The sequence below is a fragment of the Sprattus sprattus genome, assembly GCF_963457725.1.
Source record: "Sprattus sprattus genome assembly, chromosome: 4".
Lineage (NCBI taxonomy): Eukaryota > Metazoa > Chordata > Actinopteri > Clupeiformes > Clupeidae > Sprattus > Sprattus sprattus.
In genome coordinates this window covers 20,473,683-20,492,856 of record NC_137923.1, presented here as the reverse complement: position 1 = coordinate 20,492,856, position 19,174 = coordinate 20,473,683, and the positions used below count along the sequence as shown (strand labels likewise).

At 44.1% G+C, this 19,174-nt stretch overlaps 1 protein-coding gene across 3 annotated transcripts in view; it reads right to left on the bottom strand.

Moving 5' to 3' along the window:
* Positions 1 to 2,556: 2,556 nt before the first annotated feature.
* The window catches only part of ppp2r3a (protein phosphatase 2, regulatory subunit B'', alpha), a 33,904-nt gene continuing 17,286 nt past the window's right edge, over positions 2,557 to 19,174 (bottom strand). The window contains exons 1-13 of one of the 3 annotated variants that reach the window (XM_080836682.1): positions 14,695 to 15,640; positions 12,550 to 12,828; positions 11,939 to 12,042; positions 11,669 to 11,771; positions 9,716 to 9,790; positions 8,097 to 8,183; positions 7,668 to 7,824; positions 7,483 to 7,531; positions 7,209 to 7,298; positions 6,666 to 6,841; positions 6,205 to 6,323; positions 5,913 to 6,019; positions 2,557 to 5,487 (exon numbers count right to left, since the gene is read on the bottom strand). In XM_080836682.1, the coding sequence (XP_080692808.1) occupies positions 5,391 to 5,487; positions 5,913 to 6,019; positions 6,205 to 6,323; positions 6,666 to 6,841; positions 7,209 to 7,298; positions 7,483 to 7,531; positions 7,668 to 7,824; positions 8,097 to 8,183; positions 9,716 to 9,790; positions 11,669 to 11,771; positions 11,939 to 12,042; positions 12,550 to 12,828; positions 14,695 to 14,829 (1,578 nt within the window). In that variant the 5' untranslated portion in view covers positions 14,830 to 15,640 and the 3' untranslated portion in view covers positions 2,557 to 5,390. Of the gene's footprint in view, positions 5,488 to 5,912; positions 6,020 to 6,204; positions 6,324 to 6,665; positions 6,842 to 7,208; positions 7,299 to 7,482; positions 7,532 to 7,667; positions 7,825 to 8,096; positions 8,184 to 9,715; positions 9,791 to 11,668; positions 11,772 to 11,938; positions 12,043 to 12,549; positions 12,829 to 14,694; positions 15,641 to 19,174 lie in introns of those variants that run through there. The other 2 variants (XM_080836683.1, XM_080836681.1) reach the window with 2 other exon arrangements.

Below are 19,174 nucleotides of genomic sequence, written 5' to 3'. Positions count from 1 at the left end.
ATTTGACAATTTAATTGTATAATTTCAGCCTTTTGATATTTTAATTGGAGATCAAGTGGAAGAGATTCTTGTCAATTCAATGTGACAAAATGGGCTCCAAACGTTGCCAGGGTCTGCTTGGCTACCGGCCATGCCTCGATCGCTGTGGAAACAATGATGGGAAGGAGGGGTAACAAGAGGAATGCATTCTTGACAGCCTAACGTTGTCCCTTAACATCACAAAACATGAGCCCAATTGTCACCATACATTTTTTTCCTCCTGTACTGCTAATGTAAGAAACACATTTGAGCACACTTCCCAGCTTGTTCATGTCAACCGATACACCACACACACAAACCAGCGCACACACACACACACACAAACTTCCAAGTTAACTCACATTAACATGTCCAGAGCGTAGCACTCTGAGAGTGAGGATGACTATGATGAAGAATGAGAGAGTGAACATGGCCAGGCTGGTGAGTAGGTCAGTAGTGTGCAGGGCCAGGTGATACCACTCTAAGTGCTTTGGGTCCAGACACAGATCAGGGAAGGCCAGGTAGGGGTAGGGCAGCTTAGCCACATGGGCCAGGTAACCAGTGCCAACTGCCCCATGGAAAGAGTAGTAGCAGTAAGGTCCAAGCACGATGGAGGTCACAGCGATGGCAAATTGCAGTGGAGCAGTGAGACCACACAGAATGCTGAATATATAGCTCAACTCCCACTAGACAAGAACAAAAATACACTTGACCAAAAAAAACTTAAACCAACAAAAAAGTAAACAATACAGAAAAAAACACTGTAAAAATGACCTCTCAAAAAGGGCTATACATTTATTCAGCTCTAGTGGTGTGATTTTTTTCATCTCAGAATCACATAGCAGCCTCAAGCACCTCTCAACAATTATGGCTATCAACTTCTTTTGCACTGTAATTATTTTCTTATATAGCCCATCATATCGTGCAATGTTTTGATGGACATAAGGGTTGTACTTTTTCAATTTGCGATTTACGTAACAGGACAGCCTGCGCTGATGTGTAGCCTACTGCTCCGCTGCGTGTCTGGATATGAGCTGCATCTTGCCGTGCTAGCTGGAATGTCACCAGTTCCCTGTCAGCCTATTATTTTATTGTAGGGATTTGTTTCTATGGGTGAAAGAAACATTTCCCAGAGTATTTATAGAGTCCATGGCTGGCCAACAAACGAAGGGCACATTTTTCTGTTTCTTTTTCCATGCCTTTTCTCCCCATGTCTTTTGCTGGCTGAGACAGTGTTGCTTGGAAACAGGCTAAACTTAGCCAGGAGCTAAACTTAGCCACTGACAGGCAACACTGATATACTTTAGAAAACATTTCTTAAAGACATAAAAAAAAAAAAAAAACATAATGCTGCAGTACAGGACCAGTTTGGTTTCAGAAGGAACGGTATGCCTGTTAATGTTTATCAAAAAATAATTTATAGAGACTAAAATTAAAGACCTGCATGTAGGCCAAGTTTTACTATAAGACCATTTTTTGTAATAAACTAAATAACTTGATATATATGTATACTATCATAACCTGTTCCTTTAGATAAGCCAAGAGTATTGTAAATGCTGATAGTTACCATGGATTTTCGGGTTTGGGCTCTACAAGCCATCATTGTACATGCCCCGGCCACTGCTGCCTGTGAAAATGTTAAAGTACTCTTAATTATAATGTGCAATTCAGTGTGAAACAAACAAACAAACAAACAGTTAATACTAAACTACAGACCACATTACTTGTTTTAATTCGGAAGTGGTTGCAGAATTTTTCATGAGCGACTGATTGTCGTACTTACCAAAACTCCTACCCAAATAGGCGCAGCGATCTTGGTGCTCCAGCCAAGATACCAGGGCTTGTAGGTGCCCACTGGAAAGAAGGCCAGTGTGCCAGATATCACACTGGTGATGCCAAAGCCTAGCTGGAATCCACTCACCTGGCAGACCGCATCCACCATTGTAGAGGCGCTCATTGGACATTGGTCAGTGTAACACTGACTCTTGGCTTTGGCAATTAAAGTGACTGCTATAAAGCGACTCCAAAGCAACCGTTGTCATTACACATGCTCTGACACACAGAAACACATGCCTGCCCAGAAACACTCACTCACACACCTCTGTGACTATGTATATAGGGTGCCCACGTTGAGATGAATGACTCTGGCCTTCTATGTTTGCTGACACAGAGGTGTCAGTTGAGGAAAACTCCTCACAAAAGGCCACTGGAAGACATCTTTATAGCTTTGCCCCTCGGAAGGCCTTCAGGAGACCCGCCCAGGGATTACTGGCCCATTTATTTCCGTTTCCATCTCTGGCCAAAACCAGTGTTTGGTATTCATTTCTGTTTCGTGAGAAGAGACAATAAGTATGCATAAGGAGTCAAAATGTACAGTATCTCACCTCATCTAATATTAATCATGTCTTCTTTGTGTCTTTCCCAAAAATTCTTCAAAATATGAATGTATTCCCTATGGCTTTGCTTTACTGAATAGAATATATCAAAAGCATTCCAGAAGAACTATTCAATTTTAAAAGATGCAAATGTACAAGTGAATAGCTCGTATATGTCTTTATTTAATTTAATAATTTCAAGAGAAAAAGAAAAAAAAACAGGAGGAGAGGAAGGAAGGAAAGAAAGAAAATAAAGTCATAAGTCAAGCTAATAAAATAATTGATTCATTAGGGCACTTCAAGGGCAGCTGCTCATCACTCCTGACCATATGCAAGCAAGACATACACATAGATGAAAGAAGTGGAAATGATAAAAAAAAGAAACAAGAAAGAAAATATTAAAGAATAACACTCAAAAGGGTTGCTCAAAACATATTCTGTAGCTGCAAGGTCTTTATACAGAGGGTGAGATTTTGCATAGAGGAGGCTGTGTCAGTAATGACCGCGACCATGGTTTTCAAGTTTGGATTTTGTGTTTTTGTTTTTCTAATTAGCCTGATTGGTAAAGCAGTTTTTATTGCTTTGACAGATCTGCAGACTATAAAGGAGGGCTAGTAGAGCATTGCAAAGATATATCGCCGTATCCAGTTGATTGTCACCATACAATGAATTTATACAAAATTCCCTCAGAAAAAAAAATACAAATTACACACAGATTCAGTTTACTGCACATAATATAACACTGGCAATCACAGACGTATCATAATTTAAAATGGCTTTGCCACTCAGTGGCAGAGTTGATCACATGGGAAAAACAAAACAAAACAAATAAAATAGACATTTACAGAGGCTATATAAAATAAATGTCCTATTATAGGGTCAAAAAATAATTCAACTACAGTACACAGGCAACTAGCTGTCACACATGACAATAGCTTGCAGAACTATGCACTTTGCATATATAAATATATTACACTAATTACAAAAACACACACTGTGCACAATTGTGCACACTGACACTGTCCGGTGGGACCGGCACAGAGAGAGATTGTGCTGGTTGTCTTTGAGTACAGGACAGAAGGGAAGACATCTGCCGTCCACACAGATGCCACAGATCAGGACGTAGACGCTGGAGAGGAACTTCTATGTGGGGGTAATGTGGGGGACAAATTCAGATCATGCTGGCAGCCTGAGGCCCGCAGCTTGAGCGTCCTCCTCTGGCATGAACTCTGGGGAACCACTAGGGGGAGATGCTGAGCAAGCAGCGACTGTTCTCAGGTAAGATAGTGACGTACACACCACAACTGTCGCTGGTATTTGTCACAGGTAGAGATTACGGACCCCACTGCAGTAAGGGAAACTCTGAGCAAAACTGATGAGATGACCTTTGCTCATGGCAGTGACACCTGCAGCTGTAAGCCTTCTCATGCTTCAATAGTCATGTGATAACGAGGTGACGTGTGACTGTCTGTGACCATGGAGGACCACACTAGTGAATAATGTGTGATAAGGTACACCCATGATCATTTTTATTCAGCCAAATACAATTTCTTAAAGAATCCCTGTTAAAACATGTATATATATATATATATATATAAACACACACACACACACACACACACACACACACACACACACACACACACACACACACACAAACACACATAGACATGTTTTTGATATATATATAAGCCTCCTTGACCTCATGGCCAGTACTCATTCATTCATATTTCAGTAAAGATTCTTGGCTGAACTTGTTGTCAGCAATAATAGCTCTTGCAAATCCTAAGAATCGGCTTCTACTTAGAATGGCTGGGAGAGTTACAAAAAAAACTGTGAATATTTTTTAAAAAAAATTGTCTGGCAAAGCCCAGTCTACAAGCCAAAATGTACACTAGATACTGATATACGGTTGCATGTTTAGCGGAGCTTTGGCCGGTTGTTTTTCACAGGCCTTCTCCCATAACCACTGTAAGTCACGACTGTAACTACTCCCCATTGTCAATGTGACCCATGTCCTGTCTCTGGGCAGTTTGCCTTTTGACCACAAAGAGGCGCTGTGCCTCACACACTCACATCTGTTGTTCACCAGAGGGGTATTCCATGTATATGGTTTAGTTACAAACCTGGCTAAGTTAACTCAGAATACAAATAACCCTCCTAATAGAAGAGCCCTGTGGCCCAGAGAATGAAACCAGAGGGCTCTTCTGTTGGGAGGTTTACCACCTACTCTGAGTTAACTTAGCCAGGTTTGTCACTAAACCATGTTCTTACAATACCCCTCTGAGAGGCTTTCAACATGACAAAGAAAAAAAAAAGAAAAAAAAGAACAAAACAAAGGCCAGCTTCTGTGTGCTATCACAGTCGGTCCGTATAGCATCAGCTACACCGTCTGCAACAGATCACTGAAAATAACTAATTTTTGAAAGATTACATGGATAGATTTGTGAGTAGGGGGCTGAGTCTGGAGCTTTGCTGGACACAAGACACAAGACACAACACAGTATCTCCATCTCCGTCTGCCTCCCTCAGGAACATGTGGCAGCTGAAGCCCTCATACTTATAAGGCCAGTTTACAGTCACTTTCCCACAAAATGGGTCTTGAAATGGATGGATGTCATCTGCCGGCAGTTTGGGGTATTAGGGATGGGGGGGGCTCAGAAAATGGAGAAGTAGAAAATGTGATTCGCTCTATATGTTAAGACATATTGCACATAACCTTAACATAGCCTTTTGGTTTAGAAATCAGCTGTACTGAACCTCATACATACACAAACACACACACACACACACACACACACACACACACACACACACACACACACTTACATGTATACAAACAATGTCATTTTTTGAAATGCAGAAAAAGGCAGTATTCCCTTTCAGTAGTAGAGAGGGCGCAGGGTGATCCTCCCTCTCTGTCTCTCTCTCTATATATATTCCTTGCTTTGTTCCTGCAGCTGAGAACGCAAAGAGCAGGCCCAAACACCCTGGAGCTTATGCTGAGAGGTCAGATATGACCAGCTTGTCCATTTTATTCCCGATTTCTGAAGGGACTGTGAGCTCATCAGATTCATAGTCATCGTCAAAAGACCTGTAAGAACACAAATAAAGAAAACATGAGTTTCAGGACTACCTCTCTCATTATTAAATGTCAGCACAATGTGGGGAAAAAACCCTTACTGGTTGAGTACTAACAGCTATCCCTTCCCAGATGAGTGAGGGGCAGTGCTAAAGTGCTGCCTGTCTGCTCCAAGGCATGAACATCCCCTTCACATCCCTTCACATAGGCTTTCACTTACTCTTCCACATACACGGTTTCTTTGAAGATAACCTGTTTATGTCTCCATAGTTACATCTACATCTATATCTAAGTCCACACTTCTTTGATTGGTGACCTTACATGTTAATATGGGGGACCATGTTGTACACATACCAGTCCTATCAGTTTTGAGTATTTCATTCTAAACAGTTAACATGTGAATGAGTGTGACTGGTATGGTTGGGCTGCTGGCTCACCCCTCCTGGAGCTGCTCGTTGGCTGTCTCCTCTGCCACCAGGATCTCATACTCCTCAGCAGCATACTTGTCCCAGTCGGACGGGTCTGGACTGTCACTGTCCAAATCCTGACAAGTACACAAACAAGTTCTTGAAACGTCAAAACATTTTAAATTACAATGCAATTCAGCAAAGATGAAATAAACTATGATAAAGTTAGTATCATAAATTAATGGGGATGAATGAGTGAATGAATGAAGGGGGGGACTGAAAGTTGTCCAAGTCTAGTTATCTGCCATTACAGCTCACCCACCTTTTGCACTGCAAATGGATCTCTCTGCTCATGGTCCAGATACTTCTCAAGGTTGAAGAAGGTGTCATAGAATATGTGTGCCATCCTGCAGCGTTTAAGGTCACGTAACGTTATTTTACCTGTGAGCAAACACAGACAAATTATGATCAGAAGAGAGAGAAAGCACGATCGATTGAACGATCAATCGATAGATAGAAAATCACTCGATAGATAGATAGAAAGATAAATAGATAGATAGATAGATAGATAGAAGGTTTGAAAGATAGAAAGATCAACAGATAGATAGAAAGATAGATAGATTAGATAGATAGATCGATAGATAGATAGATAGAAAGATTGAAAGATCAACAGATAGATAGAAAGATAGATAGATTAGATAGATAGATCGATAGATAGATATGTAGATAGATAGATAAATAAGATAGGCAGGAAACACAAAAAGAACAGGCACTCTGGCTAACCTTGGCACTCTGGCTTGACCAGGTCCAGCATCTGGCACAGGAGGTCGTGGAAGGGGAGTGGCTCGATGCCCATGCCCTCCATGCGCTCGCACTGCTCCTCGTATAAGTACTCCAGCTCGTACATAGAGAGCACGCCGTCTCCGTCCATGTCCATGCAACGGAACCAGTACTCCACGCTGAGCACACAACACAACGCAGAGACCCACTCATGTCACATGCAGTGAACAGCACGCGTTATAATGTGTCATAACTCATTATATCTCATGAGTCCTGCTCCACTCTGTGTTCCCCTCGGCCCTGTCATTATCTCTCTCCAAAAAACAGCTCAAATTAATTGACGGTTTTTGTCCTAGTTTGCAAATATCGATCTCGTCGATTGTAACTTATAAATAACATTTGTAGAATACCGTGATCAAAACTTTCAAGTCATCAAAAAGGTTGGTGTGTGTGTGTGTGTGTATCCCTGGTTGTGAGTGTAAAGAGCTATTTAATGAGAGAGAAACCCTGGACTCATGGAGAAAGCTGTGAGAAAAAGGGGTTTACCTCGTTGAATTTTTCTTGTCCTCTTCCGACATAAGGAACCACACGAACTCAGCATAGCTCATCCGTCCTTCCCGTTGCACCGAGTTCCCTCTGGGGAGGCGGGAGGAAAAACCGTTTCAGATGGGTGAGCATGAACTTATCCATAAAACACAGACTTAGGCTCAGAGAGGCAAATCACTGGAGCTGGACTGGTCATGCTGGTTCTTCCCAGATCTAAGAAAAGTCAAATCTCTGTAAATTGTTTGGATTTCTCAGAGCATGGGTGGTCCCTCACCTTGTGACGGCCCCAGAGAAGAGTCGCTCGATGATTCTGTTTGATGAAGCTGCGGGAGAGAGGAGCACCGGATGTGGCGTTAGCAGGGCCTCAGCCCACTGCGTATACACCACATTATCAGAGCTCTTCAGCAGACCCAAACACGTCAGTACCTGAGACAAGCACTTGGCCTTTCCTCCACTTACCATGATCATTGTATCTGGCTAAATCCTTGGGATTAATGAAGAGGTCATGGTCAGTATCCAGCTCCCAGAATTTACAGTAGATGACATAGAAGTGTTCATAGGAGAAGTAGTCTGTGATCTGGTTGATATCGGCCTCCTCTTCCAAAAGGGCAAGGGTCTGAGGGCAAAGACAAACTTTATCATCTCTTGGATCATCAATTCTTAGCATGGAGTGATGTTCTTTTGCTGTTTCCTGGAGAGTTCTAGCAAAAACATCAGGATCTATAAAACTGGACTCATTAAGAGGCATAGTATAAATAAGCAACTGATATGAGACAACATGAATTCATCAGGGAGATGCTGAAAACACAGTCAGACACGTTGATATGTATGATGCGATTTGAAGCCGTGAGAGTTGAGAGGCAAGGGACAGGGCGTTTCCTGGCTCACCTGCAGGAAGTTACTCCTCCTCAGCTCAGTCATGGAGATCCGGCCCGTCCAGGAGCGGTTCACTGTGTAGAATATCCGCTGAATCACCTGGCGCACACACACACACGTGCACACACACACGTGCACACACACACACACACACACACACACACACACACACACACACACACACACACACACACAGACACACAGACACACAGACACACACACAGAAAGCGTTTATGTACACCTTCCATGCTATTAAGGATCAGAAGCAGTGAATCAAGGTTCCCCTCACAGTTTTCTATAGGTTTCTCCATAACCTCAAAGGTGATTATCTTTTGCAACTTGAAGCCCTAAGGTAAGGCAAGAAGTGGTCGTACATCTTCGCTAACAACCTTGGGTGACACATTGTGCATTTCACAGAGCAAGGGTAGATTAGCATGTGTTTCCTGGTAGACCTTCAGATCCCTTGAGTGAGGGGGGGTGCGGCCAGGGCCCCCTGCAGGGGTGTAAGTGATGCTGGGGGAGAGGAAGCGACTAAATAAGGGCGTGTGCGGGGCCTGGAGGGCAGCGAGCCCTACGGTGGTATCAGTGTTTCCGTGATGTCAGGGCAAGCTGACGCCATCCCCTTTCAGCCCTGCCACACCCCCTACCCTCCCCTTCCCACCCCTCCTCTCCCCCCAGCACATGTTCCAGCTGCCCATCAAGAGGGACAGACAGACAGGCAGGCCGATAGACAAGAATGAACCTGTCTTCAGAGGGACAGACAGACAGGCAGGCAGATAGACAAGAATGAACCTGTTCCCAGAGTGTGAGAGCTCTTCTGTTACATGCAGACTGTGCACACTGCACTTATGCAGTTACACATGATTAAATTAACCTGAAACCTGAACATTCCCTTACTCACAATAGCTGTCACGGTTTGCACAATTTAAAATGATAAGCTGCTGAGGTCAACATGAAAATAATAGAAACACACAAAAAAAGTTCACTTGAGGTGGAGTGGTCTCAATGAGTAAGTCAGAAAAAATATTCATTCGATGCCCTTCCGGGACCTGGTTTGGGGCTTTTTTAAGGTTGTTCTCAGAGGTGTTAGAGAAACGCCAATTAATTAAAAAATGTGCACTGAAAATGACATCTTGCCTATGCACAGTGGCAATGTCGATGTACCCTCGACAAATGAGTGCGCCTAATGGTCCAGCAAAAATGTAACAACAGCGATGTAATATAAAGCGGTATGGGTGTTACTGATGGATGACTAGAGGAAGGATGTCCTGGTGCCTGACACCGGGTTCCATGGTACTCCTGGATCACCACCCCTGGAGGTGCTTGGTATTGCAATACACCCTTCAGTCATTGTTGTTTATCAGAGTTTATCATTAACTGTGGGAGGGTAGGGGGAGGATGTATTTTGAGGGGGGTTGAAGAGGGGTGGTGTTACGTTACATTCTTGTACACCACCTGTTAAATGCAACTTGTGTGCCTGTCTTACATGTCTAAATGGCATAAATGGTGTCAATACAAAATCGATAAAAATGGGGATTTATGTAAAAGACTAATACCCAATGGCTGGGGGCTGTTTTGACAGGAGGATATGACCAATGAGGTCTAATGTAAAGCATCCGTTTGACACTTACTGTTGTAATGTACCGAGAATGGAATTCAGGTGCATCTTTTAAAAAGGTGAGCCCTGGATGGGTGTCCACAATATCCTGAAAGACAGAAAAAAAGCATACAGGGAACGTTCAGGAAAGCATCAATCTCATTTTATATTGACATACCCATATATCAGAATTTCTTAAAAATAAGTCACATCGAAAAAATCATTCAGACCAGAAAATGCAGAAGAAAGTTCTCACAATAGAGGGAGTCGACAGGCTTGCCTGAAAGGCATTAATAAAAGGTGCAGTGCTATTTAAATACACCTTTATCAGCCCTGCCAATCAAATCCAATCAGTTTGAATCCCTCACCCTTTACATACTGTTGCACATGCTGTGGCATTTGGGATATATCAGTCTCTCTAAGAGGTTAGCATAAGCATAGTAAAGGACCTGGGGTGGGAAAAAAAGTCTGGATAGTGGAGAGTTTGCCCTTAAATAGAGCGATATAGAATTTGCCCTTAAAAAGATGCAGATTGAAATATATCCTAGATACAGTGGGGAAAATAAGTATTTGAACCCCTACCGATTTCGCAAGTTTGGCCACTTGCAAAGAAATGTGTGATCTAAAATTGTAATGGTAGGTGTATTTTAAGAGAATAATTATAATTTTGAGAAACAGAATATCAACAAAAAAATCCAGAAAACTGCATTTTATAACATTTATGACTTAATTTGCATTTGATGCAGAAAATAAGTATTCAGCAAGAATTCTGGCTCCCAATGACCAGTTATGTTCCCAAGAAGCACACAGATTAGTCCTCATTAGGTCTAACAAGGTACACCTGATCTCAACTGGTGACGTTTATAAAAGAAACCTGTCCAAAGAATCATACTTCACACCTTCAACCTCACCACCATGGGCAAGACCAAAGAGTTTTCCAAGGACGTCAGAGATAAGATTGTAGACCTGCACAAGGCTGGAATGGGCTACCAAACCATTGGCAAGCAGCTTGGTGAGAAGCAGACAACTATTGGTGCGATTATTCGTAAATGGAAGCAACACCAAACAACTGTCAACCGCTCTAGGTCTGGGGCTCTATGCAAGATATCCCCTCGTGCGGTATCAGTGATCATCCGAAAGGTGCAGAATAACCCCAAAACTGCACAGGGGGAGCTTGAGAATGATCTCAAGGCAGCTGGGACCACAGTCACCAAGAAAACCATTTGCAACACTCTACGCCGTAATTTTTTGAAGTACTGCAGCACTCGCAAGGTCCCCCTGCTCAAGGAAGCACATGTACAGGGCCATCTGAAGTTTGCCAACGCACACTTGAATGATTCTTAGGAGGATTGGGAGACAGGATGTGGTCAGATGAGACCAAGATCAAGCTCTTTGGCATCAACTCGACCTGCCGTGTTTGAAAGGGGGAAGAATGCTGAATATGACCCCAAGAACACCATACCCACAGTCTGTTTCTCTGCCAAGGGTACAGTACGACTCCACCGCATCTAGGGGACTATGATGGGGCCATGTAATGTGGAATATTGGGCTTGAACCTCATTCCCTCATATTGAAAACGCAACCTTAAGGATTTGGAGAGGATCTGCAAAGAGGAGTGGACCAAAATCCCTCCTGAGATGTGTATAAACCTGGTGACCAACTACAAGAAACATCTGATATCTGTGCTTGCCAACAAGGGTTATTCCACCAAGTACTAAGTCATGTTTTGCTAGGGGTTCAAATACTTAATTTTTGCATCAAATGTAAATAAAGTCATAAATGTTTTAAAATGGTGTTTTCTGGATTTTTTTTGTTGATATTCTGTTTCTCACAGTGTTAAAGTACACCTACCATTACAATTCTAGATCACACATTCCTGTCAAAGTGGCTAAACTTGTGAAATCGGCAGGGGTTCAAATACTTATTTTCCCCACTGTATATGTTCCTGATTGACATGATGCAATTCCAGAGTTGGCGGTGGTCTTACTTGTAACAACGGGATGAAGTCCTCCTGATCCAGGTAGCTGCAGCCTGGTTTGGCTAACATGTAAATAAACTTTGATGCATCATCATGGCAGATGTGAAGTAACCTGCGAATGGGACAGAGATATTTAGACTGGCTTTATGAAGGAAAACAAAAACCTCACTTCTGTCTTCGCTTGCTGTCAAACACAGCAACTATAAGTCCTGTGTGTGTGTGTGTGTGTGTGTGTGTGTGTGTGTGTGTCGCATTTATATGCGGACAAGGGTATCTTACTTTCTCCACATTGCGATGAAAGAGTGAACCGAGACAAAGCCGGTCCTCTCACCCCCAGCGCCGTTGAACATGGCCGCTTTCCAGTACAGAGGACACCCGCAGGCCTGCAGTAAGTGGGAGAGAGCTGGTCAGGAATATCTCCAGTACACAAAAACAAAGATAGCGTAAAAGGCAGACTGACACACACCACTAAAACCACCACTGACATAAATACTGCAGTCATGCACTGAAACGCTCCTGCAGTGGATCTGGTCTACACCTCCTCTGCTTCGAAGGGAAAATAAATACAGTAAGGAATTTATTCTTTCTTTCAGCTTCAGTTGCCTGATAGTCCACAATGACAGCAGTTTGCTATGTACAACAGCTGCATATGCAAGTGTTCCATTATCATATTTTCCATTTTGGTGTACTGGTTTTAAAGTGGTTCTAAAATGGTGATTCTTGACTGCATCAGGTTTCTTTTTCTGCGGATGACTGATAAATAAGTTCAGTTCAGGTCAGGTTAAGCCAGGATATCCAGGACAGAAAAACCCACCCCTTGTCTACAATACGCTTCAGGTAGAGCGCAGCACAGGGTAGGACAAAGTAGGCACGATTTCCTTAATGCATACCTTTGCAATCTTCCCCATCTCATAAATGTCTGCTTTCTCCTCCTCAAACTCGGTGTAGGCGCCCTCGATTTTGGCAATGGCTTCGTCATAGTTGGCAGAGCAATTGGGAAGGCCTTTGGGGAAATAGAATCGTGGAATGTTTATGGAGATGGGAGGGGGAGTGACCACTATGTTGTTGGCAGGAGGTGGTGTGAGAGGGCGTGGGGTCGGAGAGGAGGGGGCCTGGGTAGGAGCTGGAGGGGGAGTGCCAGGTTTCTTCTCCGGTTTGCTGCTTTGTACCTGGAGGGAGAAAGAGAAGATAGAGAGAGAGAGAGAGAGAGAGAGAGAGAGAGAGCGAGAGAGGGTTGTTTGGTTGGTACTTATCTCCACTTATCATCATTTTGCTTTGTCAGTGACACCACTTCCAAGGTCCTGGTGTAAACTTTGTTGCTGGTCAATAAAGTATATTTACTTGTAAAAACATCACTTTGCCATTGTGTCAATTTGTATTCATTGCATTGCTTTTATTCATTAGAACATTTTCTAATAACACAATAAGGAAGACTAGGAAAAAGTCATCAGAGAACTGCTGTTCTGGGAAACCCCAGCGCGAGTAAATAATGTTGCGTAAACTCTGGTCTCTTTAACGAGGACAGGATTTAGTTTCAAAGGTGCCAGAATCTTCTCAATCACATCTGAGGCATGACAGGAGTGCTCCGCGTGTTCGAGCTCATATCAGTGAGGGCGCAAACAGCTCTTCTCACACAACTGGTAACAAAACCCAGGCCTTTTGGACCAGCGCTGTGAGGAAGGACTCTGCTGTTATCCGTCCAGGTCACCGTCAGATGCCAAACAGACTAAAAATATTGGTCATCGTTCGGAGGAGAAAAAGTGGAATCAGTCGGCAGGATGAGTTCATCTCTGCACTGCATCACCACGAGAGTCAACCTGTCATAAGTGCGGTTAAAGGCTCTCAATCCGACATGCCAGTACGCTTTGTGTGAATTTTACAAGACCCCTACTGCAGTGTGGGAGCGCAAGCTGGCGGGCTTAGCTGAGCTATCCTGTTCTCCCAGCACACTTGCAGGAACTGAACGGGATGGATTAGCCGCACCGGCTACTTTAGCTTTCCTGCTGACGTGACGACAAGAGCTCCTCAGCACAAATGAGAGACCCCTGGGACCCGCAGGACCCCTCTGACCCCCCTAAAAATACTCCCTTACCAACACACACACACACACATAAATAAATACATACTTTCGTTCTTTCTTTCTCCCTCTCTGTGTCTGTCTTCCTCTCTGCCCACCACCCAGACATGAACTTGAACTTGAGGAACTTTGCTAGAACCTCTGCTGCTCTGTCCACTTGTGTGTGTGTGTGTGTGGCGGGAGCACTACCAGTGTAATCTGTGGCACACACATAGGGCACAGTTTTACAGTATAGGCTGTGCTGCCCCTTGACAATGCAGCGTTTGAAGGCTGATAGCACTGCTGGAGTCCATAAGCAGAACTATCTGAAATCTATCTGTCCACCGAGGGACAACCCTCTTCATATCACTCAACACAGAGCATGGAAGGATGGTAAAAACAGCTGAACATGGTAGAGAATGTAGCTTTAGTCACGGTTCACAGTTAGTCACTCGAATCTGTGTATGCCGAGAATGAACACAAGTTCTCATGTGATGAGCACTGTAACTGACATGTGTTATATTTTTGCACAAGTGCAACCACTCTGAATGACCTCCACAAACACTTGCCACATTACTCTTTGTACTACATGACAACATGCTGTGCCCCTCGCAATTTTAACCAGCACCATACATTTTCAACACGAAACCTTTGCACACTTCCCAATGGTGTCTCAGGGCAGGAGGAAACAAGGAGGAGGTACACAGCAGCTGAAGCAGAATGCCTGCCCCTGTATACAGCCACAATAATGTCCCCATCCCCCAACATTAAAAAATCTCTTCTCATGCTCTTATACACAGCGTTCACTTTGACACTATATATATTCCACCACCACCACCACCACCCCAACCTTCCAGCTCTATTAATAGACATGTTGGTATCTGCCCGCAAATAGCTTGTCTTCCCTGGCATGTGGGAGTTAGCAGCAGTGCTAGACTCAAAGCGGCTGGCCGGCTCAGGCTCAGAGCGCTCTACTAACCTGTGCTGCTTGTTGGAAGGACTTGAGCCTCTTCTTGAAGCGCGACGGGAGCACAAAGTCACAGCCCCTGGCCAGGAAGGCTAGCTCCCCTCTCAAATCAGGATCAATCCTCAGTGAGGTCTCTTTAATCATCATGTTTAAGAGGACGGGCCTCCACAAACGTCCAGACAAGTTTTTTTTGTTTTTTTGTTTTTTTGTTTACAAAAATTACAAGAAAGAAAGCTTTAAAAAGAAAAATAGGCCCCAGATAAAGTAAAGAGAAAAAAACTGAAAACAGAAAAACGTGGACACGCCACTCCTACTTGTAGGTTCCTCAGTGACTTCCCCCAGCCACCTCGAGAGCTTGCTCTGCCCTACTCTGGCACCTTCAGTGTATACCTAGCCTCTTTCTCTCTCTCTCTGTCTCTCTCTTTCTCCCTCGATCTCTATCTCTCTCTTCCTCAGTGTCTCCTCTCCCTCGCGCTCATGCACTCGTGTGGCGGTACACACGGCGACAAACACTCACGCTCACTAAACTCCACTCGTAAGGCTCTGTCAAGGAGAGTAAGCCGCAGGGCTCAGTGTGAAAGGAGGGCTTCCCAGTGTGCTGCCTGCTCGCGTAGTCATCGGAGAGCTGGAGCATGTTGCCCGTCGGGGCCAGCCGCCTTGGCCACTTCAAAGGCCTCCCACACAAGGGGGTTCCAGAAAAAAAAAGAAAAAAGAACACACTCACACAGGCAGGCAGGTGCGTGCGCACAGCACACACACACACACACACATACACACACACACACACAAGGATGCAAACGCATAAAACACACTCAGCGCTTCACTCGGTCTGGTCGGATTTGCACAGCTTAGTCTCTCGATTCCGAGGCAAGCACTGGCTCCCTGCTTGGCGAAACATGACCCGTGCTGGGTTGCGGAAGAGACACGTCTCTGCCCTCTCTCTCTCTTTCTTTCTCTCCCTCTCTCTTTCTCTCTCTCTCTCTCTCAGGCTGTGCGGACTAACTGGGGGGCCAAAGTGCTTCACTCCAGGGTGTGTGTTTGAGCATGTGTGTGTGTGTGTGTATTGGGGGGGGGGGGGGGATTGGGGGGCAATGTGGCAAATGACTGTGAGTTTGTTTACACACACTACCAGGACGGGGGGCCTGGAACAGTTCTTTTGTTTGGATCGAAGTGGAGGAGATGTGAGCCTGCAGGGTTCATAAGGGACACTGGTTGTGTCTGGGTAGGATAGAGAGGGAAACATCCTCACACTCTCTAGTCAATGCTTTTACATCAATATACCAGAAAAAGAAATGGAGGATTCTCCTTCTACAATGTATACATTTAACAAACACTGTCAGAACGACATGGCTTCTCGTCTGTCAGGCGATGATTAAGAGTTACAACTTACTCTCATCATCTTTCTTCATTCTGACATCAGGGAAGGTGTTGGATTTTTGGAGTTTTTGAGGGATTTTTGACCTGTTTTTCTTTTTTTTCTTTTAAGAAAATGGACACCACTAACAGTGTTCTCGTCAGTGCTTAAGTTTATGTATAGCATGTTGCTGTGCGTTCTGGGCAGTGGGCGTGAGTGTGATCTCCAATCTGAGACCTGCTCACTACTGTTGTAGAACTGACACAAAAGGAATGCTGAACAGTTTGCCAGGCATCTCTTTGTTCTCCATATCATTATCTCATCACAGTGCCCGCACACAGCACAGCCATCTGCAAATGGCCAACATCTTCTGATTGGTTAAGCTGTTGGGCTTCTCCAAATAGTGAGAGAATCACTGAGGTGAACACATGCCACTGCCATACCGCTTCTATTCCTTGCTCTTACGATGACTCGAGCCTGATAGATGAAACCTCTTTTAAGCGGCATGGTCATTTAGATGTAGATGATTATGTTTATATGAGTATGATTATACTCATATAAACATACTTCCGTTGCCGCACCACCAGACTCAGAAATAGCTTCATGCGCCAAGCTGTCAGGAAGCTAAATTATCTCCCCTCACTCCCCCTAGCCATATCCGCCAGTCTGACAAGAGGCTGAAATACTCCCCCCCCCCCCCCCCCCTAAAATCACTCAGGACTCACCAACAAAACTGTCTCTTGCACTTTAATCACTAAGGTCTACCACCACTTACTGTTCTACTTGCACTGCTAATCTAACAGGATGTTTTTTGCTGCCATTACCAAATTGCCTTTTTTGCACTACAATAACCTCACTTTACGCTGTACGTGTATCTGTATGTTCTACTTAGTATTAGATAATGTCTTTGTCTTATCTGTTGTGCCTGTGCACTATGTCTCACCGTGGGAGAGTGGGAAACGGTCTATCGATTCCTTTGTATGTCTTGACATGTGAAGTATTTGACAATAAAGCTACTTTGACTTTGACTTTTTTTATATGTAGGCACCAGAGTGTGACCTAACTGTTAACTGAGTAATGTATTACGTTGCTATATCAGCTATCAAGCAATACATTCTCCATGGCCAAGTTTTCGCTTCTTGTCAGACTCAACGTTGGACTGCAACTTGAAGACGAAACCAGATAAGACGAGCGGCAGGCACCTGCTCCTTAAGAATGCAGCCCGCTCACGGCAGGGCCCAATGAAGAACCATCAGGCCCAGACAAATCGCAGAGTTCTCCCGAGTGCTCTCTCACATCTGTAGCTGGCTTTTAGTAAATTCATGGTCACAAATGTAATAAGACTTAAATAGCCAATTGGCAAATTTGCACTGCCATCTAGTGGCAGGATCCGGACAGTGCAGAAGAGTCGTCTGACGACTGATGAGTGGTCTGTGTGACATGTCCGTGCCAATACTACCAGACGACACGGAAAAGCGGGGGCTTTAAACATTTGATGTGACGGAATTAAGATGCAGCAGAATTTATGCTGAGGCACGGCCGAGTGGTAAACTCCTTCACCCTCACTCAGCAACTACACCCAGCTACACCCAGCTCTCCACCCCCCCCCCCCCCCCCCCCCCCCCCCCCCCCCCCGTACACCCAGCACATCCCTGTTGCTGTTGCCGTATTAATATCACCAGCCGGTTGCAGGAGGCCTCCTGACATTTCAGCTGTACATAGCAATCCCAGAATTCCCTGCCCTGTCTTTGGCAGCTGTTGGGGGAATATCTACCACATCAAGATGCCAGAGTGGGCAGGGAAAGGGAGGCGGAGTCACAGCCAGTGCTACACTGTGCTGCCTTCCAGTACTAACTCTGTTCAACACAACTTCCCTAGCTGTCTCAACATTTAACTGTTGAAAATATATATCTACGGCTTGACACACTGACTACTGAAGCTTAAAGTTGATGCAGTGGACCAAGTTCTCCATGTCAGTTAACCCAATCACTAGTATATCACCATCACCTCTTGCTACCTTCAACAAAACCAAAAACTATGTTGACATTGTTTTGATTCAAATTATGGAATTATAAGTACCTCATGCAAATGTGCGACGTTGAAGAAGCACATTCATAGACACAGAGCTGTACGACGTTGAAGAAGCACCGTCATAGACACAAAAATGTACAACGTTGAAGAAGCACATTCATAGACACAGAACTTTTGAACGTGACCAACAAATTACACATCTCATGAGTGCAATCAAACATGTGGTGGTGTCACACATAATTCCTCCCACTTCACGATCAATATTGACATGTAAGCCAACACATAGAGACGGCATGGTATTTCTGGAAGTATCCCGATGCTTCAGGTCTGCAGAGCTCATTTGCCTGTCACCACTGGCCCGTGTGCTCCAGCACCCGAGAGCATGTGCCGCCTATCCCCTTAGCCATACAAAGTCATACCAGGTATAAATGATATCACATCTGTGACTGAATGAGATATATAAATAGGTTGAGATAAGTTTCGCTACACACACACCCCACAAACACACACCACACGCGCGGGCGGGCACACACACACACACACACACACACACACACACACACACACACACACACACACACACACACACACACAATATGAGAATTCAAAACCTACTAACGACTTGTCGGACTAGCTGTAGGGGACATCACAAATGGTGGTTTAAGATATCGTATACCCCATACAGCATGAGACACAGTGAGAAAACATCCAGTGTCAATAGGGAACATCCTGTCACATGGATCATCATCATTGTTTTTTTCAGGGAGAATTGACTGAGCACAGGGCTCTTTTGCAGCAATGCCCTGACTGAGGCTACATAATACAGAAGAACAATAAATAAACAAACCATAACAAAACAAAACAGACAAAATAAATAAACAAAACACATTTAACAACTCAAAAATAACATAAAGTAAAAAATCAAATAAAATCAGAGAATCATTTAAAACAACAGCATAATAATTTAAAACAACAGCATTGAGGCACATCCTTAGCATCTAAAAGGCTCTTAAATTGGTTGACAGACAAATACTTGGTTAGTTTCAAATCCACTTGAACAGTGTTCCATTTATGGGAAGCAAAGAACTTAAAAGCTATTTTTGATCA